Genomic DNA, 21,414 nt, shown 5'->3' with positions numbered 1-21,414 from the left:
TTTTCAGTTTCAATTCTACAGTTCCACATCCCATAAATAGTATTTAATTTGTACAGGTTACAACAAGATACTTTGAAAACACTATCCTTCTTTGCCGACTGAATCCACCACATGGGTCCCAGTCACTTTCAAAGCCAGCAACAAGCAGCTCCTGACAGCTTTCAACCTGACGCTGTTGACTGGCTACGGAAGAAGGGCAAACGCTAGAAGAAGAAGAATTGACTAACAGACCCTAATTTTGAATTCAAGAGAACAGTAATAGCCTGTGAGTATCCCATTTTTAGGAGGAAAGTGGGGAATGGTTAGGAGATAGAAAAGTGGCAAGAAAGAAGAGGAATAAAAGCTTGAACCAGAGAAAGGTGGGATGATGAAATTTGAATGATACTAATAAATTCATTTTGTATAATCACAACTCTATAGTAATTATATAGATCCTCTAGTACTTAGCAGGTGGTAAAAGTCACTCAAATTTTCAGCTATTTCAAACAAAATTTCATTCATTAAAATATTAACTCATTTACTTCTATCTTCACAGCTGAAATGTAATTTATTTTATTCTCTGGAAATAAAACTTTTCCTATTTATATGACAAATATGTCTGTAGTTCAGCAGACTAGCAACAGGATAGGATGGCTACACAGTCCACCCAGAAATAACTACTGATCAAAAACTATATGGGTTGCTGAGAAATTACCAACTAAGTTTCTTTTATTGTGCTGCACTTTTGCCTTTGCTATTTGTAATTAACATAATTTTGTCATTTAATGTTTTTCATGGCTATTTAAAAAGGACTAGTCTGTACTTGGAAAGCTTCCTTATTTAGAGGAATTTTGGCCATTCTCGGATCTGATCTGCAAAAAGTGGGCATCAATTTAAATTAAGAAAGGTAATCTTGTGGTTAGAAGGGGAATAGAAAAGTAAAGCTGAGAATTTCTAGAGGTTATGGTTAAAGTATCTCTACAATAAGTTAAGAACTTTGTCAGATCTATCAGTGGAACAGGTTTTGGATTTCTTTTCTTTTTTTTTTTTTTAAGTTCAAAGACTGTGGCGGCCACATGCTGGTTCACCTCTAGCATGTAATTTAGTTTTAAATGTTCTGATCAAATTTAGTAAAACGTGTTCATCACCTACTTTATTTGGTAGCTTTCATTTTATATTGTCACCACCACAACAAAACTAGTCATGAAAACCTGGGCATTAAAAGACTAATTTGACATTTAGAACTGGTGTGTCTTGTTTATGGAGTTAGCATATACTTATTGTTGATTATTGTACACCCAAAGTGTCTGAAGGTCTTTTCAAGGTAAACTTCTTGAAACAGGTTTCTAACAATATAGAACTACCACATAAACCAAAAAGAATGCCATAGTTGTAAGCATAAAGCATAGGATGTTTATTAGCAGGAGTAACTGTAGTTTTTAAACCTAGCATTTCCTTTATTTTAGGAAAACTGGTATGAAATAGCTAAAACTTTCAGTGATGGGAGGGATTTCCATTTCAACCAGTCAGCTTCTTTATTTTACCACTGAGAACACTAAAGACACATAGTTAACACAGTGTCTTACAAAATAAATGCTCAATAAATATTTATTAAATGATGAACCACTCTCAGTAGTGACGGACAAAGCTCCATGTTTTCTGACACTTCACAGCCTCTGAAATGGTTTAGTTGTCTCAAGTCAGTTAAGACAGAACTAAGATGGGAACAAGCCACAGATAAAAGATAAACAAGAATCCATGGCCTGAAAAGCACTACTGTCACACATATAAATGTAGTGATGAAAGAGGTTTTAAGCATTTTCAAGGGCAAAAGCATAACAGGAGATATTTATTACAATCAGAAATGAGAACAAAAAAAAATTTCTATACTTGCCTCCCTTTCTTGGTAGTCAATTTCTAGTGAGTTTAGCTAAATGTAGATTCTATAGTTGAAGCAAAAGTCTTGATTATGTGAATAAATGACTGGACCTGAATGCAGCTATGGAATTACCATGAACTTGTGATTGTGATTAAATCAGTCATTTAAAGAGATCTTCACTGTTTAATCAGTGCTTGACCCATGGTATCTATCTATTTATTTCATAGTAAGTGAAGACATGTAAAAAGAGCTAAAAATTTTAATAGCTTCAGGAATAATACTTAAATTCAAATAAAAAGTACAAATAAAAGTGCTCATGAAAGAGGTATAGAAGAGAAATTATATCTGGGCTTTTGAGAATTGGGATCCCTTTTCTGGGAGGCAATGAAATGACAACAACTGCATTTCCAATAAAATAATGAGCCAAGTGGTAACTCTCTGCATATGCTATTGGAACACACCATCCTTTTTGGTAAAGTTCTTATAATTGAGTAGTGCTTGCCAGGACATGACATTAAAAAAAGAAATTTGTGTAAACTTAATCTGAATTTTAAAACCATGTGACACAAACCTTCCTTGAGAGGACACAGGCACTCTGGTCACTGATGTGTACGCACACACCACACACGTGCACACACACACACACACACACACACACACACACACATACACATTCAGCACATACTTTCTACTCAACCTTTTACACTCACAGGCAGAGAAGAAACAGAGGGAAAACAAGTCTCAAACATTTTTAAGAGAAATATCAAACTTGATTGGCTTATGTAGCACTTGCCCAGTTGCTCAGAAATCTAAGGCAATAAGCCTACTTCAAAAATATTCTATTCACTATGAGTAGAGATAAGTGATAAGCTTGGGGCTTTCCCAATCTATTTTTGAAGCCCATTACAAAAATAAATCTGTGTGTTCCTTAACAGTTCAAAAAACAGTTTAAGTGATTTTTTTGCATGATTAAAAAATGAAATGAATATCCACATTTACTAAAATCTTGCTTTTAGTTACATTCAAATTCAAAATACAGTCTAGTTCTCCTTGGTAGAAATCATCAGTCTATTTGCTCATTCTCTTTTGATTACTAAATGTATTTTGAAATGAAATGCATTGGCAGTGCAAAAAAAAAAGTTCATAAAATAAACTAATGATCGAGTTAAGCATTCAGATGAGTTCTTTTCCAGGTTATCTGCAAGCACAAGACTCTACTGTCATGTTAGGATATACTTTAAGTACCACATTCTTGTTTTCATCGAAGAATAAGATACTTAGTGAGGACATTTTTTCTGGTACACAGCAAGGCTCAGGAATGCCAGGAACCACTCCAACAGCTCTCACTATGCTCTGGATGGTAGCATGATTTGATGGCTTCAAAGACTAGAAAAATATGAGAGAAGAACACATAAGTTAGTGATTTTTCACTCTGCATCCTTCATAACTGCACACATAATGAATCCACTTCAATAATTAATAAAGCCTTGATATCATTGTGCATGGAGCTCAATCTTCTGTCACCATCATCACCACAGTGGCTATCACTTATCTATTTAATGTTATGCAACAGTATATTTATGAAGCATCTCTAATCTCTACCATAAGAATACACTGTACAGACAATGCCTAGACACAGAAAGTTTCAATAACATCTAAAGTCAAGTAACTAATAATTGTTATATTGAGGATTTGAATTCAGTAATTTACTCAAGAATTATTTAGTTAAAAACAATTTGGTCTCCAGATAGGGAATGAATATATCCCAGTAGAGTTTCCATAATATATCCTAGGAAGTTTATACTTCCTATGCTAATTATATATGATCCTATGCTAATTATAAGGATCCTTACCAATGCAATACAGATACATTATTGTTACTGCACAAGCAATCATTCTACTTTGTTATCTATATGAAACAAAGCCTGCCAATGGGCACAAATTTATTTACTAGCTGCCACTGGGATGAATTGCATGGTAATTACTCTTACAGAAACTGAGTCACCTCTCCTGAAAAGTGACAACTTGCAAAAGGGCTAGGAAGATACCTCTAGCCACTGGGGGTCACTGTTGCTCCATAGGTTCAGACTTAAATAAATTTGCATTCAAAATGTTGAGATAGTGGCCCTTGTCCCCTGGGAATAATCTAGGGGGACTAAGGTTATCCATGAATGTCAGAAGTTTGACCACAGAAGCCTAAGTAAAATCTGTTCCTGAGGAGAAGCCAAATGGGATCAGTAACATGCATGTGAAACATGTGGTTTTGTTTAGAGAGCACAGTGCAGCGCTGATCTGCATTGAAGGACAGTCCTGTTTCCAAGTCCAGGATGTACAATAAGGCTTTAGTATTGGCAGAGTGGGAAGAACTTTGTCTTGAGAGATGCCATGCTTTTCAACATTAGTGCTCCCCAATGTCTCCTTCAGGCAGGTGAAAGCAGTTTTTTTTTTCTTCTTTGCTTTTAAACACATTAGAAACAGAAATTTGGTAATGTGCCAGAGATCACATGTCAATCCAGGAGTGGGATTTAGGCCAAATCTCTGGCTTTTTAATTTCAGGATTTGGGGCCATGTTTCTCATGGCTCAGAGGCACCTCTGCCCCCACTGAATTGAGATTTTAATTTTAGACTCCTAAAACTCCTGGTGTGGAACAAGGGTACATATAGTGCTCAGAGAGAAGCAAACAGTATAGAAAAGTGGCATACTGCTAAAAAAAAAAAAAGAGAGAGAGAGAGAAAAAGAAAAAAACCAAAAAGATTGTTTTGAGGGGGTGAGAAGAAGCAAATCTGACTTATATCATCACATCTTTCAGTTTTCATGAAAACAAACAAACAAAAAAACATGCTTTAGACTTCAATTTATTGTGACTAGGAATAAGTCATCAAAGAAAAATTAGTCTTAATGATAGGCAGCCCCCCCCCACCTCCCTAGAGACTGGAAACCTATGTTCAAAAGAACAGCCATCTATCACTTAATTAGCTTTACAAAGCAAGGTATTCTTCCCTGTAGGGAAAGAAGTCAGTATTTCTCTGTTGTGCCCTGTCGTCAGTAAAATCTGTGTAACTAACCCAAATTTCAGTTTGTCTTGTACCAGAGAGGTTAATAGCCTTAATAGCCACGGATATTACTTCATCAATATTGTTAATTGCTAAAGAAAATCTACGTTTCCTGTCTCCTTATTAGTTGCAAGTTATTACTACTCAGCTATCCAGTTTCTGATATAGCTTTGAAGGATTTTCTTTAAACCACAGATTTTTTTTCAGAGATTATATCACCACTGTTAATATCTTAATGTCTTCTGTAGTATTGTAATTTCATGTGAAGTGGAGTTATTTAAATTGATGAGGTCTCAATATACAATGCTATGCATGACTATTCCTCAGTGCTAGCATCGTGTGGTGTATGCTCTCTCTGTGTTGAATATATAATTTGTCAAATAGACACTTAGAAAAATAACATATCTCCTTTTCATCTATTCCTGATGGAAATAACTGTCATCAACAACAATAAAGAGCTCTATGCAAATGACCCAGCTTACATATGGAAAATATATGTGGGTGTTCCCTAGGAAAATTCCTCTCTCTCTTCATCCCGCCACCCCTTCTAAATCACAAATGATAGAGTCACAAACTATGAGCAGGCAACAGTCTCTGTGGTGTGCTTAGTGAAATTCAGGCACAGGGCTTGCTTCTGGACAGGTGTCTCTTATCAGGAGCCTCTGGGCTTTGGAGGGAGTTGCCCCCTTCTTTTCTAACTGTGGAATCCTCTGATCAAGCTGATAGTAACAAGAACTATGTCATGCACAAAAGATCCATGTGATAATTTCCTACTTTAAAGTAAATTGCCAGTGTATGATTTTTTTTGTTTGTTGTTTTCTAGTTTAAATCATATTTCCCATTACTCCCTTTACATATTCCAAGAAACTCATTGGTCTGGCCAGGGAGACGTCAGTAGCATAATGGTTATGCAGAAGATTTTCATGTCTGAAATTCCAGAGTCCCAGGTTCAATGCCCTGGTACCATCATAAACCAGAGCTGAAGGCAGTGCTCTAGTGGAAAAAAAAAAATGGAAATAAAAAAGAAAGGTCAGTCAGCAATGCAAATCTGTATTATTTCCCTCACTGGTCTTACTTTTAGTGAGAGTGAAACACAATTTCTACCTCATTTTGGGTGATTTTCTGTTTATGAAATTCAGTATATCAAGACTTAAGACTTCCAGTACTCATTGTCATGATCAGAGAATGGAGTGGTAAAACTCAGGACAGTAAGTAATGGAGTACATATAGCATTTTGAACTCACGAATATAAATTTCTACTTTATTAAAGATGCTGGGCTCAAAGTGGTTGGATTATTTGGTACCCAATTCTTTGTCTTTATTATTTCTAGCTTTTGCGTTATTCTATGCAAAAATAACTTCATTCCGCTAACTCTAAATCTTTATGGGAAAAACTGTCTCACTCACTCTAATTTGAAATCTGTGCTTTTATTATCTGCTCAGGTGGGGAGGGGAAGCAAATGCATATAACTTGGATTTCACTAGATAGGCATTTTTTCACCTCAGGGGCAGAACTCCATGAGTCTCTCCCAGGGAGAACAGATTGGCTGTAGTGGATGGAAATCAGAAAAAAAATCAAACTTTAGTGTCTGTGAATGAAATCTGCAGTGGTCAGACCTGCACCTGTCAAGTTGCATCTGATGGCCTTGAGTTGAATTTGATTACAAATGCATTAGCAGAGGAGAGTATGTCATGACCTGGGAGAGGAGAGTATGTTATTCCTGACCTGGGCTATGGGGGTTCACTCTACACTTTTTTCAGTCCAGCCCACATGGGTGTGATAGTCCAGAAACTATCTAATTGGAATCAGTGAAAGGGCAAAGCCTGGAATTTGGGAAAGGCAAAGCACAGCTGCTCTGAATTATGGAACAGGTTGTCAATTTTTGCAGACAAAGCGCATGGCCATATAGAGCAGGCATTTTGTGCAGAAGGCCAAAAGGGAGGAGGGCCAACAGAGGAGTCTGGCCTGCGAGAACTTTCCTCAGGGGCAAAATGTATACCTAATGTCTGAAAGTTCTTTGGCTTTTCAGTTACTCCACATGTGTTTGTACTGATCTGGCTTTTTTTTTTTTTTCTTCTGTTGCTCAGACTGTATTTTTATTTAAATGGCTTGTGCTGGTTGCCATGCTGGACACTGTGCTGATACAGCAAAGCTTATCTGGACACTGTGCTGATACAGCAAAGCTTACTAATCACCTCTACTACAGCAGGTTCATGATCCTTAACCTCATTGTCCCCCTCCAAAGACACAAGCCTGGAAGGTTTTAAAAAGACCCACTAGAACTTTTTAAAAGTGCAGCAAATCTGCACAAGGTGATGAGAGACTGAGAACTCTATGTAACAGCCAAACTTCCACTCTCAACTTGGCAAAAGGGAATCTCAGGCTCAGAGACCAAACTCCACACTTATCCCTGTTATGTCTCCCTGGAGTTCTGATGCCATTCCAAGTTTTGACAAATATTATGATGAGTGCTGTTGCAGCAACTGATACTCTCCTATTCTATTACTCTCCAAAGAAATGGTATTGGAATAGCTTACAGGCTGTTGAATTCACACAGGGAATCCTATCTGAGAGTTGGTGGTGTTTAAAAAGGGAACAGAAATACAAAACTTTTCTCTTGTATGTCATCAATTCTTTTGATCCTAGGTCAGATCAATGGTACGGTAAATAGTTAATGATATTTATATACTTTCCTTATGTTTGGGAACTACTTTCTGCCCTAATCCAGCTTTCTAGCCCTATTCTCAACTCCGATACCAGATAATATTTTTAGTCCACTTGCATGTTAGCTATAAGGCTCAGGCAAAGATTACTAAAGTCATGGGCATCTTGGGACACACCTAAAATAGATTTCCTAGACCCCTAATTCCATCAGTGTTATTCCTACCTTTGATTCTTGTTTATTAACCAATTAGTCCTGCTTAATATCTTTCAGTCTACCAGCCACCAAGTTGTAGGCACTACTTTGAGTCCATCCTGACTTCCCTGGACAGATGACCTACCAATCCTGGAACCCCACCTCACCGGAGCTCTATCCCACTAGGGAAAGACAGAAACAGGCTGAGGGTATGGATCCACCTGCCCATGTCCAGTGGAGAAGCAATTACAGAAGCCAGATCTTTTGCACACCATAAAGAATTTTGGTCCATACTTCCAGAGGGCTAAAGAATAGGGATTTTTCCAATGGAGGGAATGGGATACAGAACTCTGGTAGTGGAAACTGTATGGAATTATATCATGTTTATCTTACAATATTGTTAATCATTATTAAATTATTAATAATGATATAGAAAATAATGCCAAATAGCAATATTTTCATTGAGTGTGTACCATGTGCTCTATTATCTCATTTCCCACTTTTTCTTATGTAGAGACTATTTTCATTATTTCATTGTACCCATTCCAAGGATGAGAAAACTTTGCTGGATCTTTCCCTAGAATCATTATTGATGATACCAGGACCAAACTGAAGGTTCATAATCTTGCTACTCAGTGATGTGTAACAACTAGAAGGTTGTTAGATGCACAGAATCTTGGGTTCAACTCCTAGTAACACTACATATTAATGTATGTATTTTCAAGACCTTCAAGTGATTTTTCAGGTACATTAACGTTAAGATATACAGTTATGGGGGCAGGGTTTAGTAGCTGGAACATAATGGCAGAGAAGGATCTAGTGGGGCTTATATTGTTATATGGAAAACTGGCAAATGTTATGAGTGTACAAACTATTGTATTTTACTATAGACTGTAAACCATTAATTCCCCCAATAAAGAAATTAAAAATAAAAGATATCCAGTTATGAATAATCATGCATGCTTAATCATTCTGCTACGCTAGTGTTAATATTAAACATGTCTGTTATTCCTTTTATACCTTCTACACTTTATAATGATTATGTTTAGATTACTGATCAATAATATCTTGACCGGTGAAAGCTAAACAAAGGTGAGAGGGACAAACCAGGGTAATTGCGCAAGTGTGGACGCCAGGCAACTGTTGAGTGGGATCTTTGCTGTATGAGCCTTTGACACTGTGTCCCAATGATTACAAACATGACACATTAAAGACCAGTAATCAGATGTCTGTCACTTTTGAAGCAAAGGACCATTTTCTCCATTTTTGCATAACAAAGTCTATTCAAGTTTTGCACACAAACAAAATATCTTTGTTTACTGCCCTAGACTTTATTCCTAGAGCATCTTTTCTTTGTATACAAAAAAGTCAAACTGTTGTAAGAGTAGAAGTGCAGGAATGATATTTAAGGAAGCCTAGAAGCTGCCACTATATCTTATTTAAATTCAATAAAGTAGTCATTTGGACTTGCTGTGCAAAGTGGAGTTGGGAGCTGGGGAAGAGTCTCATAATCTGTCTGCCAGGATGCTACTGGGTTTAGCAGTTTCCACTGACTTTGGAAACATACAAATAAGCTCTAAATGATGAAAGAAGTCTGTAGGGTCATGCTAGCCTGTATTAACCTCCTTTTTATGTTTATTAGAGAAACAAAGAGGTGTCTGGTAGATTCTATGAGGTAAGTTTACGTGGATCAGAACTGATCCTGACCCCTGTGGGAACAATTATTTTCACAAGAAACTATGTATCAAAAGGATTCTGTAATCATTCATCTAATTAGTCTTTCCATTCCCTGAATATCCAGAGGGATAATATATATATCACCCATCCACCATTCAAGGCTTGTTTCTAGTGAACTAGCCCATCATGCTGTTGAATGTATAACTTCTTGAAAAACAATGAAAAATATATGTATTTTGCACAGACACTTTTTGTAATATCCTTTTGTATACCAGAGCTGACTTCATACTACTTTAATATCATTAAAGAAAAACCAAGAATGCAATAAGTAAGGGTCCAGGTGGGCTTTGTAAGTTTGTAAATGAAAGCACACAACAGGAAGCATAGGGAAAAGAACAAGGGCTACCTTTGGCATGGGGAATTGGCATGCTCCAGAGCAATAGTAGGCATCAAAGGACTTGGGGGAAATAATCCATTCACTCCAGCCAATGTCAGCAAAGTCCACTTTTAGGTATCGTCTGGCACAATTCCGGGGCTCAATCCACTGCTTTCTCCTTGCCTTCTTCAGGGTCTGTTCATCAAACTGGAGTGTCTGGCTTTTCTGATGAGGTCCTTTTCTCTGTTTCTTTTTGTTCTTAATCTTCTCAGGCGGCTGAGTCTGAAGGGTCTTATAAGGCTTTCTCTCCTCCCATATGCCATCCTCTTTATACTGATACTCTGCCCCAGGAAGCTCATTGTTCTGAAGAGGCAGCAGTATCCCGGCAGAACGCTTCTTCCTCTGTTCAATAGAAAGGGCAGCTCTGATGTGGCTATCCAGTTGGGGTACAGTGACCATGGGGAAGTTACGGTGTCCTTGTAAGCTTGATACAACACTCTCTGGCTCAGAAATGGCAGCATCATTGGCATAAACCAAGATATAAGGCTCGGGAAAGGGTAACATCTTCTTTGGCAACTGGTGTCCTTTTGAGGTAATGTTAAATCCTATGAGGAACTCCTCATTTTCCTTAGCTTTCTTCAAAAGTCGAGTGATGTCTTTAGACAGCCAGGACACAAAATCTCGATGGGATTTGGCTACATCTACTGAAAGTTGACCCAGAAGTTGATTTTGGTTTCTGTTGGGGTTGAGGATCCATGCAGAGAGATCAATCTGAAGGTGTCTCCTGTGAGCATGGTATGAGCAGTCCCAAGATTCTGGACAACTCAAGGTGAAGTCGACTGACTCTCCAATATAGAAATACAGTGTGGCAGATAAAATGTTTTCAGACTTGGTTAGAGAAGTCACATTAAAAATATACAGTCCTTCACTTTCAAGAGTTCCTAGGAAGGAAAAAGAGTAAATAGGAGCATCAGGATCCTACCTTACAGCACATATACAAATTAACTTAATATGAATTAATGATCTAAATATATGAGAACAAAATCATAAAATTTATAGAAAAAGATATGAGTGAAATATGCATGGCCTAAAATTTGGCTATCATGTCTTAGAAATGATATTCAAAGTATGAGCAACAGAAAAAGAGACTCAATGAAATAGATATCTAGATTTCATTAAAACTTCTATATATTAAAGAACATCATCAAGAAAGTTGTACAACTTATAGATTTGATACATAACATTATATACATGATCACATTTATTATTTAGAACACACAAGTAATACTACTCAACTACACAAGACAAACATATTAATAATTAAAATAAGGTAGAAGACTCAAATAGAAATTTCTCCAAATATACAGAAGGCAAATAAATGAAAAGGTTCTTGATATTTTTAGACATTATTGACATTTAAATTGAAACTACAATGTTGTACACAATGGGCTTCTTAGGATAATAAAGCAAAGTAAATGTTAGCAAGGAAGAGGAGAAATTGGAACTCATATAACTCCTTATACTGTACAAAGATTCAGCTACTATGGAAAACAGTGTGGCAATTTTTCAAAATGTTATAATTAGAAATGTCATGTGATCTCACAATTTCTCACCAAGATATATAACCAAAAGAACTAAACTAGGTACTCAAACAAAACAAACCCAGACATATACACATATTTATAGTAGTATATTTCCAATTCATCAAATCCAGAAATGAAAGAGAGAAGCAGTACACATTACTAAACAGAAGTAATTTCCTTAGCTTATCTAACTAGTTTGTCCTATGGCTGGGGTCAGCAGAGTCAAAGTCCTCCTCCATGCACTTGTTTCATATACGTATTTGTTTCAGTAACCTACATGCAATCCTGAAATTATGGCCTTGATCAAAAACATGTTCCAGTAAAAAAAACAGAACATTTTTATAAAGATGTGGAAACTTAAAATGAGTTCACTGAGTCCTCGAGCACAAGGGAAGTGCAATGGGAAACATATTTTACTCATTTTTAACACTATGTGAAGGAAAAGGAGGAAACTGCCATTTGTGCACATTTGGGTAATCCATGACACCAGCATAATACTTTACAGACCTTTATAACAAAGCCATGGCATCAGGGCTGTTCAGAGACTCTACCCTTAATTCATACCAGCCACCACAGCATATACTTTTACCCAAATTTTGTGTAGCAGATGGACATTTAAAATGGAAGAGAAGTGACTCTGTTCCAAGTATGTGGCAATCAGTCGGTTGCCAAACACACATAAGGGCTGGGAAGAAATGGCTTTTTCAGGATGTGGGTGGCAGTCCTGATGGATAAACCAATAGGGTCTCCCTCCCCCACATGTTGCTTCAAAATGTTTCCTTCTTTTGAACATGTTTTCAGACACCTTGCGACCTGCTGTTAAGCAGCTTCAAATCCCATGGCTAATCTTCAACATCTTCTCATAAACATCTCAATATGCCCCACTGCCTTATCCCCTGACCTGCATTCTGATTCAGTCCTTTTTATTTTTAAAGGCAAAAGCTTAGGGTTCAATTCCAGGTCCACCACCTTGTAGCTGTCCCTGGGCTAGTAACCCAAATGCTCTAAATCTTAGTTTGCATCATCATCATCATCATCATCATCATCATCATCATCATCATCACCATCACAATAGTGGCTTATGGCAGTGCCGGGAATTGAACTTAGGACCTCTGAGTCTCAGGCATGAGAGTCTATTGTATAAACTGCTGTGTTATTTCCCTGGTCCAAGCCTAATAGTATTAACTGCAGTGTTGTTGTGAGAACTAATTGAAAGAATGCAGGCAAAACACCTATCACATAGAAAAAGCTCAGTGCCCTATGATCCTGCAATTCCTCTCCTGGGCATATATCCTAAGGAACCCAACACATCCATCCAAAAAGATCTGTGTACACATATGTTCTTGGCAGCACAATTTGTAATAGCCAAAACCTGGAAGCAACCCAGTTGTTCAACAACAGATGAGTGGCTAAGCAAATTGTGGTATACATACACAATAGAATACTACTCAGCTATTAAAAATGGTGACTTCATCATTTTTAGCTGATCTTGGATGGAGCTTGAAGAAATCATGTTAAGTGAAATAAGTCAGAAACAGAAGGATAAATATGGGATGATCTCACTCAGGCAGAAGTTGAAAAACAAGATCAAAATAGAAAACACAAGTAGAACCTGAACTGGAGTTGGTGTATTGCACCAAAATAAAAGACTCTGGGGTGGGTAGGGGGAGAGTACAGGTCCTGGAAAAGGATGACAGAGGACCTAGTGGGGGTTGTATTGTTATATGGAAAACAGGGAAATGTTATGCATGTACAAACTATTGTATTTACTGTAGAATATAAAACATTAATCCCCCAAAAAGTAAATTAAAAAAAAAATTAAGAAGAAAGAAAGAAAAAGCTCAGTGAATGTCAGCTAACTAGATCTGTATTGTCTGGTATAATACTTACTTGACTAGCTATCTGATTTGTGGTTAGTTAAACTAGCTTCTTACTGGATTTCTAAGACAACAAAAATAAATGTAAATTTCACATTAGTATACTTTGTTAATTACGTATTGATGGTAATGTCAGATATATTGGGTTAAACAATGTATTATTAAAATTAATTTCATATTGATTTTTTTATATTTTGAAATGTGGCTACTACAGTTTTAAAATTATATATGTGGTCCACATTTGTGGCTCAAATTAAGTTTCTATTTAACAGTGGTGGTCTAGAATAACCACAAATTTGGTAGACATACTGTCCAAAAAGAACAAAATAAGGGCATTTCCCCCCAAATTCAGTGAGGAATTACTATTTTGCTAAACATGTAAATGCAAACTCAAAGGACATTAGGTAAAAGATTCTATTCTTGTATTGCAGCAACATTCTTTTTTCCATGAAAAATATACTAGGTAAACATAATTTTGGTGATTATTTTTCTATTTTTTCCTCTAGCTATAGCTAATTGCTCTACTCTGTAACTGAAAAGTCTAAGACCAACAAATTGCTCTAAAGTAGAGAGCTACGTGAGTAGTTTAAAGAGCTTTGTGGAATCATGATACACCTAGGTTTAACTGTGTCATTGGTGAATTATAAATGTACATTCATGACAGGAACAGGAAGTCAAGCAAATGCTTGACTTTAACAAATATGAATCAATCATTTTCTATGTGTTAGATCCCAGGTTGGGTCTCAGGGCAGTATAAATGGCTACTGCAGGGGGCTGGGAGGTGGCACACCAGGTTAAGTGAACATAGTACAAAAAGCAAAGACACACACAAGGATCCTGGTTCAAGCCGAGCCCACGGGGGTTGCTTCATACATGATGAAGTAAGTCTGCAGGTGTCTGTCTTACTCTCTCCCTATCTTCCTTTCCCTTCTCACTTTCTCTCTGTCCTATCCAAAAAATTGGAAAAAAAAATGGCCACAGGAACAGTGGATTTGTAATGCAGACACCTAGTCTCAGCAATAGCCCTGGAGACAAAAAAAAAAAAAAAAAAAAAAAAAAAAAAAAAAAAAAAAAAAACCCAGGAGGGAACTTGATTGTAATGATGCTATTTGCTACCAGCAGTGTTAGCTATGCTCCCAGTACACAAAGGAGGTAGTGGTTAACATTTCCCAAGTCAGAGGAAGAGGGACACCCAAGCAAAATTAATCTTTGAACCAGACTTAGTATGAAAGGGAAAGGAAGAACTTGGAAGAGAAAGGAAAAAACACATAGTGTGGCATGCTGGATATTTGGAAGTTTTTTGCATAAGCGATATTTTTAATGTCTTAAACAGGAACTTAGAGAAATATCTCAAATTAACATAGTCATCTGAAGTCATAACAGATTTTAAGCTACTTAAGTTTAGTAAAGGAATGGTCTATTTATCTAGCTTCTAACCAGACATATATTCTGCCCAGAAATCCATGCCTTTGCCAATTCTTTTTTACTTTTATTTATTTATTTTTTTATTGCCACCAGGATTATCACTGGGGCTTTGTACTGACACTAGGAATCTACTGCTCTCAATGACCTTTTTTTTTTTAATTTCTATTTTTTTATGTAAAAGAGAGAAATTGAGAATGGAGAGAGAAGAAAAGAGAAAGAGAAACCCCTGTTCAGGAAGCATCTCCCCCCACCCCCTCACCCCCAACAGGTGGGGAGTGAGGGTTTGAATCCATGTCCTTTGTGAGCAATCAACCCGGTGCTGGTGCCCTTTGGCCTGGATCCTGCCTTCCCACTCAGGCCCCACCCCCGCCTTTGCCATTTCTATCCATTCTAGAAAACACATTGTTACAGCATGGTCTCGTTCTTCCACTCCCACTCTTTTAAACAACAAGCTTAAAGTCTCAATCATTCCACAAAGCATACCTCAACTTTTCAACCCAACATTTTATTTTCATCTTCTCTGGCCTTCAAGCATATACTTTCAGCACCATCAATGATCTCTCCTCCCTAATTATCCCAGCAAATAACTCCTATCTCTACAATGGACAAAATGGTGCTAGAGAAGAAAGGGAGTTGCTCATGGAGTTGAGCAAATGAGTATAAAGGAATACATAGGAATGATATTATTATTCAATTATCTCTCACTTTTAAAATTTTTAAATTATATGAAATCTAACTTAACTCTTCAAGTGAGCATATTCCTACACTGAAAATCAAGAGTTCTGAATGAATCTTCACTCTCTTCCTCTTGAATTCATATATACTGAGGGAGCAACACAAGTAATTATGTTCAAATATTATTGAGAAAACTTCAGTGCTCAGTTTTTCTAACCTCCCTAAATATTCCAGTACTTATATATGTGGAAATACTGAACCAGAAACTTGAGGTATAATTTCTGATTAATGAGAAGAAACTTATAAATGATAGGATAAAAATATAAAAAGCAATGGGGGCTTTGATCAGGCTACAAAATAATGGCTGTATTTTAAAGCTATTACAGCACTTAGTTATGAGGAAACATTAACTGTATGTCTCCCCCATTCCAATTATATCTAGATGTGCATGCCCAAAGCTGAGCACTTTCATATTAACTAGTTTATTGTTAGCAAAGAGAGCAGCTGTGAAAGTAAACAAGATATTGAAGGATTTGAAGACTCTTACACATCTGAGTTACATAAAGAAAGTTAAGGGAATCGCTGGAGGAAAGAATGAAAGATTTAGTGATGGCATGCAAAATTCTTTGGAAAATACTTGAGGGGCTTTAGAGTGACTGGATTTTTCTTTCCAAGGTCAAGACCCCAGATGAAAGTGAGGCCTAAAGTTAGTAGCTGAAAAGCAGTAGAATCTGGTCAATATAAGTAATCACTTTCTGAGTGGTTTGGTTGACAGTGAGACCTTTCTATATAACTGGGTAAATGTGATAGACAAACACACTTCAAGATTAATACAGGGGAATCTCTTTGTAGTAGGGGAGATAAGAAAGGCAATCCCTGAGCACCAATTACAACTGAGGCATTATTTCCATCTCTTCCCAAGGAATTATTTTTGCAAAACATAACTACCAATAGGTGGTGCTGTTTTCTTACTGTTTGCTAGGAATTAGCAAAAGAAGGGATTCTTTCTTCCCCACCTTGCTGGGAATATATCTACTGTATAGTTTATTTAGGATTTGCCACCGGTATTATAATCTTATTTTTACTTCTTTAGAGGCATCATACTGTGAATTTCAAAAGCGTTTAGATGTTAGGTGAGTTTCAGAAGAAGGCAAACTTCTCCTATGCACACCTATTAGAACTTTGCACCTGTTGCCACTTCTCCCTAGAACAACTCCACTCACCTTTACTTGAATTGAGCCAGATGTGTGCATTAAGGAAAAGTAGAGGCACTGACTCTCAAGTAAGAGTGTCATGATAACACATTCCTTTGGTCGTGACCTGCTTCTGCTACTTGAATGTTATTCCTTTCTAAGGCCATACATTTCTTACAGGCAAGAACTTTATTGTTATGTCATCTGGCCTGTCGGCCCCTGTGTTTAATTCCTAAATAGTAATCAATCAGAAAATTATTCTTCTTTTTAAAGAGTTACTTATTGGGACCGGGTGATGGAGCACCTGGTTGAGTGCACATGTTACAATGCACAAGGATCCAGGTTCAAGCCCCCAGGCCCCATCTGCAGGGGGTAGCTTCACAAGTGGTGAAGCAGTGCTGCAGGCGTCTTTCTGCCTCTGTCCCTCTCTATTTCCTCCATTTTCTCAGTTTCTGCTATCTCTATCAAATGAATAAGGACAATTTTTAAGGTTACTTATTTAAAGTTACTTATGAGAGGAAGAACTAACACATCACTCTGGTACATGAAGTGCTAGAGATCAAACTAGGGACCTCATGCACACTGTTCTGATGCTCTCCCCACTGTGCCACCTTTCAGGCCACAGTAAATAATTCTTTCTCAATTTTTATTATATATTTATTGGCTAGAGAGAAAAACCTAGGTGGAAGGGGGAGTAGAGAAGAAGAAAGAGAGACACCTGTGCCACTGCTTTAGCGCTTGTGAAGCTTCCCATCTGTGGTAACTGGGGGCTTGAACCTTGAGCATGGTGATTTACACACTCTACTTGGTATACCATCCCCTGTGCCCACAGTAAATAATTCCTTTTATGAGTAAAAGTATTTAGTCCAGCAATAATAAAGACAGAAATACAAAAGTGAAGGATCACAGAAGAAGCTATCCAGCTAGTTGGCAATTGATTTTGAAGAGGGCCTTCTGTAACATACATATACTAAGTTCAATGATTCAATAAGTACAAAAGCTGGACGTCTCTTTTCATCTTCAAGCAAAGCACCTGCACCCAGGAATTCAAGCACTCAACATGAGAAGTGCAGCTGAGGATGAGCTGTACAACAACTCATAAGGAGAAGCAGAGGCTGTGCCCAGGGAGTGGTAAGTGGAAGTTCACCTTTGTGCTGGCCCACACAGAGCGTTTCCAAAGGGAATTAGAACATACAATGGAGAGCTTTCTATGTAAAGTCTGATTTTTAAACAAATAGACCAAATGAAATCTTGATGATTAGTTAAATCCCTAGGAAGCAGGGAAAACATTTTAGTCATACAGAAAATATGTAACTATGAACAACATTTTTTTCCACTTCTTTCTCCAAGAAAATTATAGTGGCTAGAAATGCCAGGGGTGCCTAGGACTGGCCAGTGACACAGACAGTTATTGGCTGAATACTTACCACAGAGTACTGAGTCACGGCTGCACTTTCTCTATGCCACCTTCATTCAAAGGCACAATAAAGCCCAAAGTCACAGAGTTTTGTTCTTTTTCCCCAGAGGCTTCATAAAATGAGTTTTATGATACCTCAAAAGAACTATTTTCTATGTGTTTGGAATAAAACATGGCCAAAGATGATGATGATGATGATGATGATGATGATGATGTGTGTGTGTGTGTGTGTTTGTGTGTGTGTGTGTTTGTGTGTGTGAATATAACAACGTGTTCATTATTCAGTTTATCTAGTCCTTAGCCTCCACCCAAGGGCATTCCTAGACTGTGAGCTCTTGGAGGGTAGACCTATGTCCTATAAATCTTGGAACTTTTTATACTTTGCACAGTCTAGAGTATTTATATCTTGAAAAATATTTGTTGAATGAATAACTGTATAAGTTTATAAACTTACCAGACACAAAAATGTTTCCTACTTAACACCAAGGTGAAAAAACTTTCAAGTTCCCAAAGTCATCAAAAGCCCTTCTTGGATGCAAGTGTGAAGTTTGTTTCCACTTCATCAGAAAGGAAGCACTATTAGAACAGTTATATATAAAGTGGAATAGTATTGCCATTCAACATATATATATGGGAGAATGCTTCATGTGGATTCATTCATAGTAATTTTTAAATGACAGTTTTTCTGTGCTGATAGTTTTTCTGTTATCTCTTCTTATCTAGTTCCTTGAACATCTAATGCAACTTAACTGAAATATTTTCTGTGTGCCTACTAGGTGACAAACTAGCCTCAGAATACATGGGCGAGGGGCCAGTTGGTGGCGCACCTGGTGGAGGGCATGTATTACAATGAGCAAGGACCCGGGTTCAAGCCCCTGGTCCCCACCTGCAGGGGGAAAGCTTTACGAGTGGTGAAGCAGGACTGCAGGTGTCTCTCTGTCTCTCTCCCTCTCTATCACCCCTCTCCCTCTTCTTTATTTATTGGATGTCTCTATCCAATAAATAAAGATAATTAAAATAAATAAATAAATAAATAAATAAATAAATAAATAAAAAGAATACATGGGTGAGATGGATAAATGTGTTCTTTGCCCTCAAGAGACCTGCTTTATGGGCTGATACCACCATATTCTTTATAACAAGCTGACTAGTCCCTCAACTCTCCGCAGTTTTCAGGCATATTGATGAACTTACTTTAGATCTCTCTCCAGGAAAAAGAAAACTGTCAGAAAGAAGGGAATAGATCTGTCAAGTGAAAGAAACTTATCATCACGTACATTACCTATTTTTTCATAGAAAGACTCACTGAAAGATCCAGATGAGACCAGGATTAGCTCATTAATAAATTCTAGATTTCAGACCATGGTTATGAAATAAGATACTCAAAACTCAAGTGGCATCGATTGTGTGTCTTGAGCATCAGAATCATCTTAATGGCTTGTTAAAGCATAGGTTTCTAGCTCACACACACTGAGTTCAGTTCAGATACTTTTAGGTGAACAGGAGAATTCCTTTTTTATATATTTTTTTTTTCTCTTTTTGTTGCCCTTGCTGTTTTATTGTTGTAGTTATTATTGTTGTTATTGATGTCATTGTTGTTGGATAGGACGGAGAGACATGGAGAGAGGAGGGGAAGACAGAGAGGAAGAGAGAAAGACAAACACCTGTAGACCTGCTTCACTGCTTGTGAAGTGACTCCCCTGCAGGTGGGGAACGGGGGTTTGAACCGGGATCCTTATGCCTGTCCTTGCACTTTGTGCCATGTGCACTTAACCCGCTGTGCTACGGCTCAACTCCCAACAGAAGACTTACCAACAAATTTCTAGGCAATGTTGATCCAGAGTCTACACTTTGAGAAAAGGTAACTAAGTAATCACTAAGAGGTGATTACGCCACCCAGACACCCAGGAGACAGAAACAGAAACTTCATGAAAGGAAAGAGGCTTGGGATATTATTGCTTATATTACAAGAGGATTACAACCTCTTTATAGTTACACTGCTACTAAGATACAACTGCGCATCATCAACATTTTAGGTATATTAAGGTTTTTGTAGGAAGCTATAGAAAGATACTTTCTCAAAATATTCAAATGTTAGGATTATCTCATTTACATAGGTCTTCTGAATTTTTAATACATTTCCTCAGATGAGTTTCACCATGCTTCTGTGATACAGTAGGTATAACTTAATCTGACAGTTGAAGAAACTAATAATAGTAATATTACTATTCTATTAATGAACAATCCAGTCAAGATTAGCATTTAGATCTCTGCTACCTCTTAACCTCAGATAACGGAGTCAAAACCCTAGCAATCTCTTCTCTACTTGAAAACAATTTGTCATAATCCATACTTAAGTACAGTGGCTACACTCAATTGAAAGTCTTTAAATTTATGTCGAACAGTTAAATTAGAATTTCATTTAAAGGATAAGTAAGAGCATGTGGGGTTTCCGTTGTTTTAACTATGACACAAGAGCACTGGGGGAAAAAATTTTTCATTTCTAAAACTGTTGACTGTAATTATTTTATTAAAACATACTTGACAGTACATCACATTAAAGGAATAAATCACTGCAGTTGTCAGGTCGCTAGCATCAGCTTGTGCATGACACTATTCATACTGCACACTTCAGTAAAAACAAGGCACTGCATTTGCTGGGCTCTGTTACCAAGGGAAGATGGATCTTAAAGGAAGTTGGGCATTGAAGGAGTCAACAGATAAATCGTGATTGTTTGACTCTAAAGTCAATATGCTGGTGTGTTAGATAAAGAGAGAGGCAAGACTTAAAAATGTCATCACAGGGATGCTGAGTGGTGGTCACCTGGTTAAGTGCCCACATTACCATGTGCAAGAAGCCAGATTCCAGGGTCTCCCAACCCCACTCAAAGAGGGGACGCTTCTCAAGTGCTGAAGCAGATCTGCAGGTTTTTATTTTTCTCTCTCCTTCTCTATGCCCCTTCCTCTTTCAATTTATCTTAGTCCTAGCCAATAAAATAGAAGGTGGGAAGGAGGGAGGGAAAGAGAGAAGGGGGGTGGATAATGGCTACCAGGAGTGGTGGATTCATAGTGCAGGCAATGAGCCCCTGTGATAACACTGGTGACAATAAAAAGATGCTATCCCTGTGTTTTACTTTTTAATGTATTAATATGCTACTAAAATATAGTAATTTTATGGATTTCTATGTGTTCCATTTGTGAGGGCTCTTCAGTTACACTGTCATCATGACCAAAGTATAGATAAATGTTATCCTAGTAGACTTGTGTCATTTGATTACTACTGTGTTCATGCTTCTATTATAAAATTCTGTTTGGATGGATTCATAATATTATGAGAATTCACTCTCTAATGAAACAACTTAGGAAAGTTCAAGTAGAAACCATTTGGGATGCCAACTTCTTTCCACTATTACTATTAAAA

The 21,414-nt window shown here is 37.3% G+C and overlaps 1 protein-coding gene across 1 annotated transcript in view; it reads right to left on the bottom strand.

The window, feature by feature from the left end:
* Positions 1-256: 256 nt before the first annotated feature.
* BMP3 (bone morphogenetic protein 3) overlaps positions 257-21,414 on the bottom strand; it is a 33,158-nt gene continuing 12,000 nt past the window's right edge. The window contains exons 4-5 of the mRNA XM_060188459.1: positions 9,854-10,764; positions 257-3,244 (exon numbers count right to left, since the gene is read on the bottom strand). Coding sequence (XP_060044442.1) covers positions 3,053-3,244; positions 9,854-10,764 — 1,103 coding nt within the window. The 3' untranslated portion in view covers positions 257-3,052. The remainder of the gene's footprint in view (positions 3,245-9,853; positions 10,765-21,414) is intronic.

Source organism: Erinaceus europaeus, chromosome 3, assembly GCF_950295315.1.
Source record: "Erinaceus europaeus chromosome 3, mEriEur2.1, whole genome shotgun sequence".
NCBI classification, from domain to species: Eukaryota; Metazoa; Chordata; class Mammalia; order Eulipotyphla; family Erinaceidae; genus Erinaceus; species Erinaceus europaeus.
Note: the sequence above shows the minus strand (reverse complement) of the source record. Positions and strands in the feature narration are given on the sequence as shown.